Source organism: Geotrypetes seraphini, chromosome 6 (genome assembly GCF_902459505.1).
Source record: "Geotrypetes seraphini chromosome 6, aGeoSer1.1, whole genome shotgun sequence".
Classification (NCBI taxonomy): Eukaryota; Metazoa; Chordata; class Amphibia; order Gymnophiona; family Dermophiidae; genus Geotrypetes; species Geotrypetes seraphini.
Genome location: NC_047089.1, coordinates 254,474,535 through 254,490,646, shown reverse-complemented (window position 1 = coordinate 254,490,646; position 16,112 = coordinate 254,474,535). Strand labels below are relative to the sequence as shown.

The following is a 16,112-nucleotide window of genomic DNA, read 5'->3' as shown; positions in this document are numbered from 1 at the left end:
CATTTTCTCTTAAAATCCGTCACGCTGCTGGCCTTTATCACCTGGAGTGGGAGTCTGTTTCTATAACCATAAAGCCCTATGACCTCACAATGCAGATGGAAAGAGCTTTAGCCAATAGGAAGAGGAGATGCAAATGTTAAGAGCCTTAGCCAATAGGGAGAGGAGGAGATAGTGGATGCTGTGGCCATTTGGCCTTTATCTGCCATCATAGAAACATAGAAACATAGAAAAAAGCAGCAGAAAAGGGCTGTAGCCCACCAAGTCTGCCCATTCCAAGTATCCCCTCCCCTGAGTTTACTCCCTTAAAGATCCCACGTGAGTATCCCATTTTCTCTTAAAATCCGTCACGCTGCTGGCCTTTATCACCTGGAGTGGGAGTCTGTTTCTATAACCATAAAGCCCTATGACCTCACAATGCAGATGGAAAGAGCTTTAGCCAATAGGAAGAGGAGATGCAAATGTTAAGAGCCTTAGCCAATAGGGAGAGGAGGAGATAGTGGATGCTGTGGCCATTTGGCCTTTATCTGCCATCATAGAAACATAGAAAAAAGCAGCAGAAAAAGGCTATAGCCCCCCAAGTCTGCCCATTCCAAGTATCCCCTCCCCTGAATTTACTCCCTTAAAGATCCCACGTGAGTATCCCATTTTCTCTTAAAATCCGTCACGCTGCTGGCCTTTATCACGCAGGCCAACCAAAAGGATCACAAGGAAAGACAGAAGGAGTGCCACCGAGTGGTTAGGAGAGCAAAGAGGGAATATGAAGAGAGACTAGCGGGAGAGGCAAAAAATTTCAAATCATTCTTCAGGTACGTAAAGGGAAAACAACCAGCGAGGGAGGAAGTGGGGCCCTTGGATGATGGGGATAGAAAGGGAGTAGTGAGGGAGGAAAAAGAAATAGCTGACAAGTTAAATGACTTCTTTACGTCGGTCTTCACGAGGGAGGACACATCCAACATTCCGGAACCAGAGGAAACAGAAAATGGAGATCAAGATAGCAAGCTGGTCCAACTAGAGGTGAGCCAGGAGGATGTCCTCAGGCAGATAGACAAGCTAAAGAGCGACAAGTCGCCAGGTCCAGACAGCATTCACCCAAGGGTGCTCAAGGAATTAAGGAATGAAATAGCAGAGACACTTCAGCAAATATGCAACCTATCCCTAAAAACTGGAGAGATCCCGGAGGACTGGAAAATAGCTAATGTCACGCCCATCTTCAAGAAGGGTTCAAGGGGCGACCCGGGAAACTATAGGCCGGTGAGCCTCATATCAGTCCCGGGAAAGATGATGGAGGCGCTGATTAAGGACGGCATCTGTGATCATATCGAAAAAAATGGACAGCTAAGGTCGAGCCAGCATGGGTTCTGCAAGGGTAGATCGTGCCTCACAAACTTGTTGTACTTCTTTGAGGGGGTAAATAGCCAGGTGGACAAAGGTGAACCCATAGACATAATTTACCTAGACTTCCAGAAAGCCTTCAATAAGGTACCACATGAGCGGTTGCTCAGGAAACTATGGAATCACGGGGTGCGAGGGGAGGTCCACTGATGGATCAAAAACTGGCTGGCAGACAGGAAGCAGAGGGTTGGTGTAAAGGGCCACTACTCGGACTGGCAAGGGGTCACGAGTGGGGTCCCTCAAGGGTCAGTGCTGGGACCGCTCCTGTTTAACATATTTATTGACGACCTGGAGGCGGGAACAAAATGTGAGGTCATCAAATTCGCAGATGACACCAAACTATTCAGCAAGGTTGAAACCACGGCAGATTGCGAGGATCTCCAAAGGGATCTTACGACACTGGAAGAATGGGCAAAAAAGTGGCAAATGAGCTTCAACGTGGGGAAATGCAAGGTCATGCATATAGGGAGAAGGAACCCGATGTTCACTTACAAAATGGGGGGAACAATGCTAGGGGTCAGTAAGCTGGAAAGAGACCTGGGAGTGGTGGTAGACACGACATTGAAGGCGTCGGCACAGTGCGCCACAGCCTCGAGGAAAGCAAACCAAATGTTAGGTATCATTAAGAAGGGTATCTCGACCAGAACGAAGGAAGTCATCCTGCCACTGTACCGGGCTATGGTGCGCCCGCATCTGGAATACTGTGTACAGTACTGGTCACCGTACCTCAAAAAGGACATGGCAATGCTTGAGGGAGTCCAGAGAAGAGCAACTAAACTGATTAAGGGTATGGAAAACCTTACATACACTGACAGACTGAAGAAGCTGGGGCTGTTCTCCCTGGAAAAGCGGAGACTCAGAGGAGATATGATAGAGACCTTCAAGATCCTGAGGGGCATCGAAAAGGTTGACAAGGACAGATTTTTCAATTTGAAAGAAACCACAAGAACAAGGGGTCACTCGATGAAATTGAAGGGGGACAGGTTTAGAACAAACGCAAGGAAATTCTTTTTCATACAGAGGGTGGTGGACACATGGAACACCCTTCCGGAGGCCGTGATAGGAAATAGCACAGTACAGGGTTTCAAGAAAGACCTGGATAGGTTCCTGGAGGACAAAGGAATTGAGGGGTACAGATAAGAGTAGTGGAAGGTTTAGAGATAAGTGTAGAGGTAGGTATAAAATTAGTCAGGGACCGCTGCTCAGGCAATATGCCTGATGGGCCGCCGCGTGAGCGGACCGCTGGGCGGGATGGACCTCTGGTCTGCCCCGGCGGAGGCGACTACTTATATCCTTATGAGTCTGTTCCAATGATCCACTACTCTTTCGGTGAAGAAGTACTTCCTGGAGTCGCCATGAAACTTCCCTCCCTTGATCAGCGTATGCCCTCTGGTGGTTGAGGGTCCCATGAGCCAGAAGATATCATCTTCTGGCTCGATGTGTCCTGTGATGTACTTATATGTTTCAATCATATCTCCCCGTTCTCTTCTTTCCTCAAGTGAGTACAGCCGCAATTTTTTTAATCTTTCTTCATACGTGAGATCCTTGAGCCCCAAGACCATCCTGGTGGCCGTTCGCTGAACCGACTCGATCCTCAGCACGTCCTTTCGGTAGTGTGGTCTCCAAAACTGAACACAGTACTCCAAGTGAGGCCTCACCATGGCAAACTAGGAGTAAGAGGGAGACTGCATGGGGACGTCCCCCCACCCGAAGAACAGAAAACAACCTCAGGCGTACCGCAGGAGGGAGAAGATTGGTCCTATACCATGGATGTCGACCTATGACCCCCAAGGAACCCCCGAATAAAGAAGATGGGGATCATCGTGGCAGACTCCATCGTATGTCATGTGGACAGCCACACCACAGGAGGGAGAGAGGATAGAATCGTCACCTACCTGCCTGGAGCAAGAGTGACGGATGTGGCCAACAGGATCTCCAGGATCATAGTCAGCGCTGGGGAAGAAGACACTGCTGTGCTTATCCACGTGGGAACCAACTATGTGAGCGGACGGAAGTATGACAGGGGAGATGAAGGAACAGCTCCGCCCACTCGGAAGAAAATTGAAGTATGACTTAGGAGACTGGGGTTGTTCTCCCTTGAGAAGAGGAGACTGCGAGGGGATCTGATTGAGACTTTCAAAATACTGAAAGGATTCGACAAAATGGAGCAGGGAAAGCAGTTATTTACAATGTCCAGTGCGACACGGACACGAGGACTGAAGCTGAGGGAGGACAGGTCCAGGACGAATATCAGGAAGTTCTGTTTCACGCAGCGAGTGGTGGACACCTGGAATGCTCTCCCAGAGGAAGTAATTGCAGAATCCACCGTTCTAGGATTTAAGGGTAAACTAGATGCACATCTCCTTAAGAGTGGCATAGAGTGATACGGGTAAGGGTACATTAGATGCGCATCTCCCTTGAGACTAAAACTATGCCAGGGTACACCTGGCGGGGCCTCCGCGTGTGCGGATCACCAGACTTGATGGACCCAGGGTCTGATCCGGAGATGGCAATTCTTATGTTCTAAATAATAAACTTATTGAACAAAGTGGTCTTAATTAATTTCCGATAGCTGCAATAGGATAACACAGCTTGCTGGATACATTTACCTAACCAAGATTGTTGCCCACCAGCTTGAAATGCCAAGGTCTCATTAATTTTGGGATAAGCAAATAAGTAGAAGTTACTAGTTTCTCTTGATGGTCTATGCAACACAAATGAGGAAAAAGGGAAGCTGGAGACAATCCCGATATCAGCTTAAAGCAGCTACAGGAAAATTTAAATACTCTTGCTTCCAAAGGCAGCCAATGAAGGAAACGATAATATGGACTAATATGGTCGTTGTTTTTTAAACCAAAAATCAATCGAACAACCGTATTCTGAATTATCCTTAATTTCCTTATTATTTTTTTGGGCGCTCCTAAATAGATGATGTTACGATAGCAGCAGTAAGAAGCACTAATGGGGAGCCATCTAGCTGCTTCCAGGGTCAACCTCTTCTGACCCATCTAGTCATAAAAATGCAAAGTCTATGTAAACCAGGTCCAAGCAGGAACTCATTAGTTGTGCTTTGCACGCTTTAGGACCTCTTTGCATGCGCAAACCAGTCCGTCAAGAGCAATTATCTCAAATGAAGAATGGCATTGCCAGGGCCAAGCGATCTGCTTCAGAAGTTTGGGAAGGGGAGGGGGGAGATGGCGACGTTCTTTGCAAGGGACCAACGTCAACCAATTAGGCTGCGTTACAAATGCTGTCTACTGTCTAATATTGTTTGCACACAAGTTTCAAGTTTAATAGCTTCAAGGCGATGTAAAATATAGGGAGAATCGACTACATTCATTACAATAAGATGTGGATAAAACAGATAGGTACAAATGGAAAAACGGGTGGAACTACAAATTAATTAAAGAAAAGAAGGACAAAAAAGGAATCTCTGGAACGTTTGATGGCCATACAACAGGGACAGTACAAGAATTTTATGGATGTTTGGGAACCATTGGCAAAGTATTGTAAGGAATGATAATTTATTTTATTTTGTTGACTTTTCAGCATAAACATCCAGGGTAGGTGGTTGGGAGGGGGAGGAGGAGGGGTTTGTATTGGAGATTAATTCAGGGAACATATGGGTAGTTTCTTGGTGGGGGGTGGGGGGAAAATATTTGTTCATTAATGTCTATAAGTTTAACGTGTTTTTCTTGTATTATTTTGTATTTTGAAATTGTTTGCACATTGGAAGTTTGGAAAATCAATAAAGATTTATTTTAAAAAAAAAAAAAAAAAGGTAAGAATAGAAAGGGAAGGGATGTCTTATCCAATAAAGATAAGCTAGCCTTGTAAAAGTTTTAAGATTCAAATGCTGGTTTTAAGAAAGGTTAGGACAAGTTCCTGGAGGAAAAGTCCAAAGTCTGTTATTGAGAAAGACACGAGGGAAGTCACTGCTTGTCCTGGATCGGTTTCAGCAGTGAGGCGGGCAACGTTCCAGAACAATGGTAACATACCAAGGGCCTCAAAATAGTACCTGGCGGGCCGCACGTGGCCCCTGGGCCGCGAGTTTAGGACCACTGGTTGGGATGGTTAAGATGGACTGGAGTGAGTTTTGATAGAGACTCCAATATATGGAGCACACTACTAGGCAGGGCTCAGGATTTCTGGCCCAGAAATATCTATGAAAAAGGACCTTTTAAACTAAATAATTAATTTATGGAGCATGTATGGTTGAGCAGACTGGATGGACCACTCTGGTCTTTATCTGCAGTCATTTACCATAGTACTATGATATACAAGCAAGGTCTTGCAATACGAGTACATACAGTATACATGCGTCACGTCATCACAACTGAGCCGATGGTTCTTCTCTCTCTGACGCTGTGGGAGTGTCGTGACTGTTCTAAACGAGCGAGGTCTTGCAATACGAGTACATACGGTATACACGGGTCACGTCATCACAGCTGAGACGATGGATCTTTTCTCTCTGATGTTGCGGGAGTGTCGTGACTGTTCTAAACGAGCGAGGTCTTGCAATACGAGTACGTACAGTATACACGTGTCACGTCATCACAGCTGAGCCGATGGTTCTTCTCTCTCTGACGCTGCGGGAGTGTCGTGACTGTTCTAAACGAGCGAGGTCTTGCAATACGAGTACATACAGTATACACGCGTCACGTCATCACAGCTGAGCCGATGGTTCTTCTCTCTCTGACGCTGCAGGAGTGTCGTGACTGTTCTAAATGAGCGAAGTCTTGCAATACGAGTACATACAGTATACATGCGTCACGTCATCACAGCTGAGCCGATGGTTCTTCTCTCCCTGACGCTACGGGAGTGTAGTGACTGTTCTAAATGAGCAAAGTCTTGCAATACGAGTACATACAGTATACACGCGTCGCATCATCACAGCTGAGCCGATGGTTCTTCTCTCTCTGACGCTGCGGGAGTGTCGTGACTGTTCTAAACGAGCGAGGTCTTGCAATACGAGTACATACAGTATACACGCGTCACGTCATCACAGCTGAGCCGATGGTTCTTCTCTCTCTGACGCTGCGGGAGTGTCGTGACTGTTCTAAATGAGCGAAGTCTTGCAATACGAGTACATACAGTATACACGCGTCACGTCATCACAGCTGAGCCGATGGTTCTTCTCTCCCTGACGCTACGGGAGTGTAGTGACTGTTCTAAACGAGCAAAGTCTTGCAATACGAGTACATACAGTATACACGCGTCACATCATCACAGCTGAGCCAATGGTTCTTCTCTCTCTGACGCTGCGGGAATGTCGTGACTGTTCTAAACGAGCAAGGTCTTGCAATACGAGTACATACAGTATACACGCGTCACATCATCACAACCGAGCCAATGGTTCTTCTCTCTCTGACGCTGCGGGAGTGTAGTAGATGTTCTAAACGAGTGAGGTCTTGCAATACGAGTACATACAGTATACACGCGTCACATCATCACAACTGAGCCGATGGTTCTTCTCTCTCTGACGCTGCGGGAGTGTAGTAAATGTTCTAAACGAGCGAGGTCTTGCAATACGAGTACATACGGTATACACGCGTCACGTCATCACAGCTGAGACAATGGATCTTTTCTCTCTGACGCTGCGGGAGTATCGTGACTGTTCTAAACGAGCGAGGTCTTGCAATACGAGTACATACAGTATACACGCATCACAACTGAGCTGATGGTTCTTCTCTCTCTGACGCTGTGGGAGTGTCGTGACTGTTCTAAATGAGCGAGGTCTTGCAATACGAGTATATATAGTATTTTACATTAAAGTTTTTGGGTTGTGGAACAAATCATCTGAGTTTCCATTATTTCTTATGGGGAAATTTGCTTTGATATACGAGTGTTTTGGATTACAAACATGTTTTCGGAACAAATTATGCTCGTAAACCAAGGTTTTACCGTGTTTAACAAAACTTGTTGTTTCGAAGGACTGATGTGCACAGTCCCTTCCCCACCTGTTTTCTTGTTCTGAGACCACCTTAGGTTTTTTTTTTCCACACGGGGAACGTGGCATTGAAAGATTGCGCACACCATCTAATTTTCTCAAGCACAAGGCCAACCACCTTGTCAAGAGATCCAACTTTCTCCAAAACCAGCGCAGCTGCCGCTGGTGCCCTGCAGCTCCGAATATTAAGAAGCCTTCCTGTCCCTTCTCATGTCTTACCTTGAGGGCTTCCTCCTGTTTTGAAAGATCTTCACAATCCTTCACCTTCAGGTCAGGGCGGTTGAGAAGACGTCCCACATCTGACACCGACTGCAGAAGTCGTAAGATCTCTGCCAGGTAGGCAGAAGGCACATAAGAAGTGTCTAAGGCCACAGCTTTCGTCCCCATCCTCGTTGCCTCATCAGAAGCCGTTTGCTGGTATAAATACAGAACAGAACACGTTATTTAGTCTGTCATCAGCATTATTGCTTATTTGCTTTTAATATTCATGATTTACAAATCTAAGCATTTCCTATCTCCTATTCTAGTGTCAAAATAAATTAACTACCATCTGCAGTGTGTCAGAAGCAGAATATTTTAGAGACAGAGAGATGCTCTGAAATGCAGGAAATGCCGGTCAGAGTCTGAATCACCTCCTCTGATAACTTAGCAGTTTTGACAGACTCTTTTCAGGCATGTCTTAATAAAATGCCACTTTCCTATAACGGCACGCAGGAGGCGGTTCTGTATCACCGCTACTGTTTGAAGCAAAATTTACCAATACGATAACGGATGTTTTAAGGCCTTGAATGGACTTTTACCCAGCTATCTTTTTTAAATTGCTTCAGTTTTGCAACTGGGAAACACTTCCGCGTGGTACGACTTTTGGATTTCCATCTGTACAGAGATGTGCTTGCAAACGATTTCTTAGGAAAACTCTGGCATATTTGGTAGCTATGTGGGACAAACACATTAGTACTTATATATCAATCTCAACCTCTTACCTATTATTTACAGTATCACTGAAAACCCACTTGTTTGGTAAATATTTTGATTAATTTATTATTATGATCACACTACATGTGGTTAGTATCTCTTAGTTGTTAACCGCACTGAACCGCAAGGTAGATGAGGTATAATTTCTAAGGCGCTGGTCTATGAAATGAATAATTAAAGAACGCGTGAACCTGAAGGTGGAGATGAGAGAATGCCTCGACTGATCAACCCCAATGGGATTTTTCTGTATGTAAGACAGCCTTAGCCTGAGAGGAAAGAATTAATGAGACGTCGCGCAAGCTGACCAGGACATCTACTACAATCCCGTAAGCGGCTCACGTGTGGCTTTGGGCCTCATAAAATGATGTTTGGAGAGTGTAATGAGAAGTCATGTCACAGTGACAGAATTCGAAAGGGCCAAGGTTCCCTCTGTAACAAGAGAATGAGATCAAAAGCAAAACAAATGACTTCCACACTTCAGAGAAGATCCAAAGGGGTCTGACCTACACAGAGCAGCTGCTGCAACCCTAAAGGCAGAGGAGGTAACCTGGATGCTCTGCTCGGGGGCGGCAGCTGCAAATTCCAGCCACCTTATGAGGCAGAAGGAATACATTTAAGCAGATAAGCTGTGGATTGCAAGGGACGCTGGAATTAGCAACATTCATACCCCACTGCAGAGATCTATGCCCATAACTTGGGTGATTGCCACTTTGGCTCCTGGTCCCCAGGGGTGCGTGTGTGTGGCCTTGCGTGGCTGTGATTGTGCAGGGCTGATGTTAGACCTGCAGGGCCCAGGACTGAAACTGGGGAGAAGGCCTGTGGCATGGGGTACCAGAGCAATTGACCGCTGGCCGCCCCCTAACATGTGTATGTATGGGTGTTGGTGTTTCATGCTTATGGTGTGTGTGTGTGTGTGTGTGCGCAGTATAGACACCCACCCCTGACATTCTGGAGGCCACATTACCGTAAAGATGTGCTTCGAGCCGAGTCGGTCCAGCGGATGGCCACTAGAATGGTCTCCGGACTCAAGGGTCTCTCATACGAAGAAAGACTGGGCAAATTGCAGCTCTATACTCTAGAGGAGCGCAGGGAAAGGGGTGACATGATTGAGACATTTAAATACGTCACAGGTCGTGTCGAGGTGGAAAACGACATATTCGTTCCCAAGGGACCCTCGGTCACAAGGGGGCACCCGCTTAAACTCAGAGGAGGGAAATTTAGTGGTGACACCAGGAAGTACTTCTTCACAGAAAGGGTGTTGGAGCATTGGAACAAACTTCCGGTGCAGGTGATCAAGGCCACCAGCGTGCTCGATTTTAAGAATAAATGGGACATCCATGTGGGATCCCTACGAGGGTCGAGCTAAGGAACTAAGTCATCAGCACTCAGACTTAATGGGGTGGGTCAGTAGAGTGGGCAGACTTGATGGGCTGTGGCCCTTTTCTGCCGTCATCTTTCTATGTTTCTATTCAGCAGTTTTAAAGGTGCTGACTGCACTGGGCTGAACTGCACACAGATAGCTAACGCTGGGCCTAATCCAGCTCAACCCCTGAATGTCCAGCTATGGTCTTAGATTACGGCAATCTACTTCTAACTGGTCTCCCACAGTGCCACCTCCCCTCCCTGCAATCTGTGTATTCTGCTGCACTGGCTCCCTCTCCGCCCTCGCATACAGTTCAAGCTCCTATGGCTGGCCTACAAGTGGGTTCATCCAGCTGCCCCTCAAAATCTCTCCTCGCTTCTCCCTCCTTCTACACCTCCCAGAGAACTCCATTCCTCGGATAAGCTGCTCATAGCGTTACCCTTCTCCTCCACTCCCAATTCCAGACTTTATTCCTTTCATCTAGCTGCCTCCTATGCCTGGAATAAATGATCCGAGTTTGTCTGTCAAGCCCCTTCCCTTCCCTTGTTTAAAAGCAGACTGAAAACCCACCTTTTTGATATAGCTTTCAGTCCACAACCCTACTCCCCACTAACCCAGCCAGCAGATTAACCGTTCCCCTTAACTGTATCCATGACATCCTATTTGTCTGTTTAGATTGTAAGCTCTTTGGCGCAGGGACTGTCTTCTTTGTGACTCTGTACAGTGCTGCGTGCGTCTGGTAGCGCTATAGAAATAATTCATAGTAGTAGTGTGAAGAGTTTCAGTCTTTGGGAAACAGCTGAGATTGTGATGTCACAATGCCTCATTCCACCAATAAGAGCCAACCTCATCAGTGATGTCACAATGGCTTGATTGTCCTGTACTCCCCTCTGCCCTCCAACCCAGCCAGCAGAGTAACCCTTCCTCTTAATTGTATCCATGACATCCTGCTTGTCTGTTTAGATTGTAAGCTCTTTGGAGCAGGGACTGTCTTCTTTGTGACTCTGTACAGTGCTGCGTACGTCTGGTAGCGCTATAGAAATCATTCATTTTTGTCACTGTTGTTATTCCACTTTTTGCCATCCTGTGGGTTCTCTTATTTGGGTTCTCTATTTTTGCACTCTATGAGACCATCCGGATTTGACGTCGTAGACCATCACCTCTGGACTTAAGAATGCATGATTACATTGCGGCTATGAAGGAGTGATTTTGCTAGCCGTATTTTTGATTTTGATCTATCTGTCTTAACTTTTGCTTTGGCATATCTTTTGTGCCTCGCTATGTAGTTATGATTTTTGATTTTATCATATATTGCCATTTATCCAGTGATTTTGTTATCATTTATTTGGCTGGGTTCATATATTTTAGCCCTTGCCTTTATGATTATTATACATTGATTATTGATATCTTTGATTTATTGCTGATTTAGATGGTATTGCTTATGTTTATGCATTTTTGTATCACCTTGGGTCTTGACAATCCTTTCCTACTTAGTTAGGTTGAAAGTGAAATAGACTCCGTTGAAGTTATTTCTCCTTCAAGGGGGGGACTGTAGGGGTGTTTCCGTATTCACACATGAAGGTTAGGCCTCTAGTGAAGAGTTTTAATCTTTGGGAAGCAGAGCTGAGATTGTGATGTCATAATGACTCATTCCACTAATAAGAGCCAACCTCATCAGTGATGTCACAATGGCTTGATTGTTCTATACTCCCCTCTGCCCTCCAACCCAGCCAGAAGAGTAACCCTTCCCCTTAACTGTATCCTTGACATCCTGTTTGTCTGTCTTGTCTGTTTAGTTTGTAAGCTCTTTAGAGCAGGGACTGTCTTCTTTGTGACTCTGTACAGCACTGCGTACGTCTGGTAGCGCTATGGAAATAATTCCCAACAGTAGTAGTATTTATAAGGCTGATGTTCAGTGCTGAGCCCAGATCACTATCCAGGCTCAGGTACCACTGCTGTTTGTACAGTCCTAAACACCCAGTTACCTATCCTTACCCTGGCAATGAATATGTCTGGTAACCCCCCCCCACACACACACACACACATAAATACGCAGTCGACATCCAACATGATGTCTATATTACACATACAAACCCAGAGTCCACTCCCGGACTTCCAGCACTAACTGGATATTCTGAATAATTGGGTTTGGTCTGGTTTTCACGATTTAACTGGGCAGATGTAGTGGTTCTTTGTGCGTTTTCTTTGGGAGTTCCACAAGCTGCAGGGTTAAGAATGATGGAGCTTCGTTCCAGCCCCCAACATCTCCACTAGGACCACCAGGGATACAGATAGGCCCGGGGGAAACTACCTAGACATTGGGGTAGGAACATGTCCAAATGCCAGGACGATTTTTCAAAAATGGAGGCATCTGTCTGGGTTTAGCTGGCTCACCCAACTCCTCTCCGGGCTATCCACTGTAATGGACTCTTCGAGCACCCAGCAGTAGCAACGAGGTAGACCTGCTAACACCAGCCTGCCCCAGAAACTGCCTCTCTACTGCAACTTAATGTTCCTGCTATGTTGGAGTTGCAGAGAGGCAGCTTGCACGGCAGGCTGGTGGCAGCAGGTCTACCTTGCTGCTACTGCCAGCTGCCCTAAGATTCAATTACAGCAGCTGGCCTGGGGAAGAGGTAAGTGGGGGACTCAGGAGCTAGAGAGCAACATCGGAGGAGAGACAGGAAGAAGGGGAGGGGGCTGGACAAACAGCATGAAGGGAAGAAGAGAGGGAAGCAGAAACAGCACGGAGGAGGCTGGAGAAACAGAATGGAGAGAGAGGAGATACAGCATGGAGGAGGTTGGAGAAACAGCATGGAGGGAGGGAGGGAGAGAGGGAAGGAGAAACAGAATGGAGGAGGCTGTAGAAACAGCATGGAGGGAGGGAAGGAGAAACAGCATGGAGGGAGGGAGAGAGGGAAGGAGAAACAGCATAGAGGAGACTAGAGAAACAACATGGATGGAGGGAGGTAGGGAGAGAGGGAAGGAGAAACAGCATGGAGAGAGGGAAGGAGAAACAGCATGGAGGAGGCTGGAGAAACAGCATGGAGGGAGGGAGAGAGGAAAGGAGAAACAGCATAGAGGAGGCTGGAGAAACAGCATGGAGGGAGAGAGAGAAGGAGAAACAGCATAGAGGGAGGGAGAGAGGGAAGGAGAAACAGCATAGAGGAGGCAGGAAAAACAGCATGGAGGGCAGGAGAAGCATTTTGTAAAGGAGAGCTAAAGAGTGAATACACTTGTAGATCAATAAGAGTAATTTGAGTTGTACAGTATATGGAGGTAGATGCTACAATAGACCTGAATATTGGATGCCATTGCCCAGACAAAGTTAGGCATGGAATATCTGGTTCTGTTTTAGCCGGCAGCAGCCAGCACTTAGAAAAATGCTCGCTGCCACTGGATGAATATTGAGCGGAAAATAAATAGAGCACACAGCAACAATCGGTATGAACCCCATAAGCATTGTGTTTGAAATTAATTACTTATTGACTTTTGTGCTAATCTCTCACTTTTATGTAGAGATAATTATATCATTAAGAACTTCAAACATCACTGATCTTCCATCAAACCGTGTGATGGCAGCTTTGTCTTTCAGAGCAGGAAGAACTCGCTGTAGAAAAGAAGGCAAAGAAATTTCATACCAAAGATGAGGAGATCACTCACTAGAAACTACAATGCCCAGAAGTCCAGGGGTAGGAAAAGAATAAGGAAGTGTGGGGAAGGAATTAGGCCCACTGTAGAAGAAGACAATGGGAGCAAACGCAAAGGAGGCTAGATGGAGGATGAAAGAAGCCCAGTGAACATTACAAGACTGACTGTGAAGTCAGAGGGAGGTCCAACGAGGAATTGTACACTGATGGGGGATGTCTTTCTCTCTCTCTTTGTAAAAGATGCAGTTGATGGTGTCAACTGGATAGAACAGGCAATCCAACCTAAGGTTGCTTTGGGCAGAGAACTCTCAGTACTTCATTATTTCTGAGTAAAACCCAGTTGGGATGTCTTATAATTGTTGGTATTAGTTAAAGAGACCAGTCGGATGAAGAACTTAAATCTATAGCTTCCAGAAATTAGGTGATTCAGATATTTAGAGGGGGTGGAGTTATAGAAACATAGCAACATGATGGCAGATAAAGGCCAAATGGCCCCTCCAGTCTGCCCATCTGCAGTAACCATTATCTCTTTCTCTCTCCGAGAGATCCCACATGCCTATCCCATGCCTCCTTTAATTCAGACACAGTCTCTGTCTCCACCACCTCTTCCGGGATACTGTTCCAGGCATCTATCACCCTTTCCGTAACAAACTATTGCTTCAGATTACTCCGGAGCCTCTCACCTCTTAACTTCATCCTCTCATTCTGGAGCTTCCTTTCAAATGAAGAGACTCACTTCATGTGCATTTACGCCACATAGGTACTTAAACATCTCTATCGTATCTCCCCTCTCCTGCCTTTCCTCCAAATAGATTTTTAAGTCTGTCTCTGTAAGCCTTGTGACATAGACCGAACCAGACCGGACCCCCTAGATCCGCCCAGTTCTGCCCATCCCCCCCTTTAACGCCCTAATCCCTCCCCCAGTCCAACCCTAGCCACTCCCCTCAATGGCTGCTTTTGTCTAGGGTTACCAGTCATCTGGATTTCACCGGATGGCTTTTCAAAACCAGGCACTTTGTTCGGGTTTTCCAAAGGTGTGTCAGGCAGGAAGGAAGTCCGAGCATGAGGAGGCTTTTCAAAACCTGGACAAAGGGGCAGATTTTGAAAAGCCGTCTGGACCCCTGGACATGTCCTCAAAAGGAGGACATCTGGTAACCCTAGAGGAAATGCCAGAGGAAGGTCCATCCCTGTCTCAACCTAGTGTGTGTCCTGAGGCCTGGGAGGAGCTGGACGTTTCAGAAGGGCCAGTGGATCCAGAACCCGTCTCTGAAAGCACACAGGTTGCTCCTTAATTGCACTTATTTTTCCTGGGTGTTGTGCTAGGAAGGCAGAATCCTCTGCTGTTTTCCCCTCTTTAAAGGACACTAGTTTTTTCTCATTTTCTGGCCCTCATTTATCGACTGGCTGTGGTTTGTCAGGACCACAAAAGTGACACAGAATCCCCATCCGGCAGGGAAACGCCCCGTGCAGAGGACGGTGAATTATGAAGCCTTTTTTCCTACCCAAGGCGGGAAGATTGTGCCTTTTTGCTTCTTTACCAAAACTGCTTGGACTTGCCAGGTGTTCATGCAGAAACTGAGACTGTTTTTCAGTTTAGGAAAGTTCCTGCATTTTCTTGTCTGATACTTAATTAAACTTCCTCACAGCCTGGGAAAGCTTAATTTCCACCTGCAGTGCAAGTAATCGGGATTTTCGGTTGTAAAGCTGAAAAGCACCGTTTTTGGTTTGTTTGAAGGAAAACATGCCTCGGTGGATTCTTTTTTCTTGGTGACGTGCAAGGACCTGTGAAGCACTGCCTCCGTGTAGGATAATTCCCTGTTTGGCCAGGACAATAAAACCCCTGTGTACCTTGCATGTCTCAGCAGAAGACAAAAGGATTTCTAATTGTGTCATTACTCGCCTGAAGTTTGAACATACTGAACTGAGTCCATTTAAAGGACAGAATAAAAGTTACTTTTTGATATTACCCACTATTTCCTTTGCTTGGTATTTTTCTGACTGAAGTTTCGTAAAGATTCTAGGCGGCCGTCTGGATCAGATACACCAGAGGAGTTACTCTATTCCTAGGGTCTCTCGAGGTTCGCTACTAGTGCCCTCTGCTGGCCAGAACAGAGGCCTAGTGTGTGACAATATTTATTGAGGATCTAAGTACATGGTCACAGCGGACCATCCTTAAATTAAACAAGCAGAAGATGAAGGTGCAATACCTCGTCAGGTGAGAAGCTCATGATTAATAAAACGTCAAAAGTATGAGGAGTAATTCTAGATCCCAATCTCACCATGGGCGAGCAGATTACCTCATTGTTCAAAAGATTTTTCTTCAGGCTGAGGCAGTTGAGGACGATAAGATCAGTCCTGAGCCTGCCTAGTTTTCGGACAGTGACTCAAGCAGTTCTAAGATTATTGCAACTCTTTATATTACAACAAAGGACTTCAGAGGTTTCAGCACCTCCAGAACACAGTGGCTAGACTGATTTTCCGTAAGGCCCGATTTGAGAGGGCCAGTCCGCCACTGATAGAACTACACTGGCTGCCAGTCACGTATAGAATTCAATTTAAAATTTCATGTATGGTTCACAGTGCTCTATATGAAGAAGGCTCGACTGGGATAGCTTCAGCCATCCAAGTTTCACACTCCTTCTATAACTCAAGAATGACTCAATGCTAAAAATGACCTCTTCCCTCTTCACGTCAAGTTTGGAGGAAATCACTCTTCGAATCCACGTTCGAGTTTCAAAGCCCCAAAATTTGGAAATGCCTCCCGACCTGCTTGCGTCCTATCTTC

General features: G+C 46.1%; 1 protein-coding gene across 12 annotated transcripts in view; it reads right to left on the bottom strand.

The window, feature by feature from the left end:
* Positions 1-16,112, bottom strand: part of DMD (dystrophin) — a 2,510,493-nt gene that overhangs the window by 1,158,992 nt on the left and 1,335,389 nt on the right. For all 12 annotated transcript variants that reach the window (XM_033949686.1, XM_033949693.1, XM_033949692.1 and 9 more), the window contains one exon: positions 7,562-7,756. In XM_033949686.1, coding sequence (XP_033805577.1) covers positions 7,562-7,756 — 195 coding nt within the window. The remainder of the gene's footprint in view (positions 1-7,561; positions 7,757-16,112) is intronic.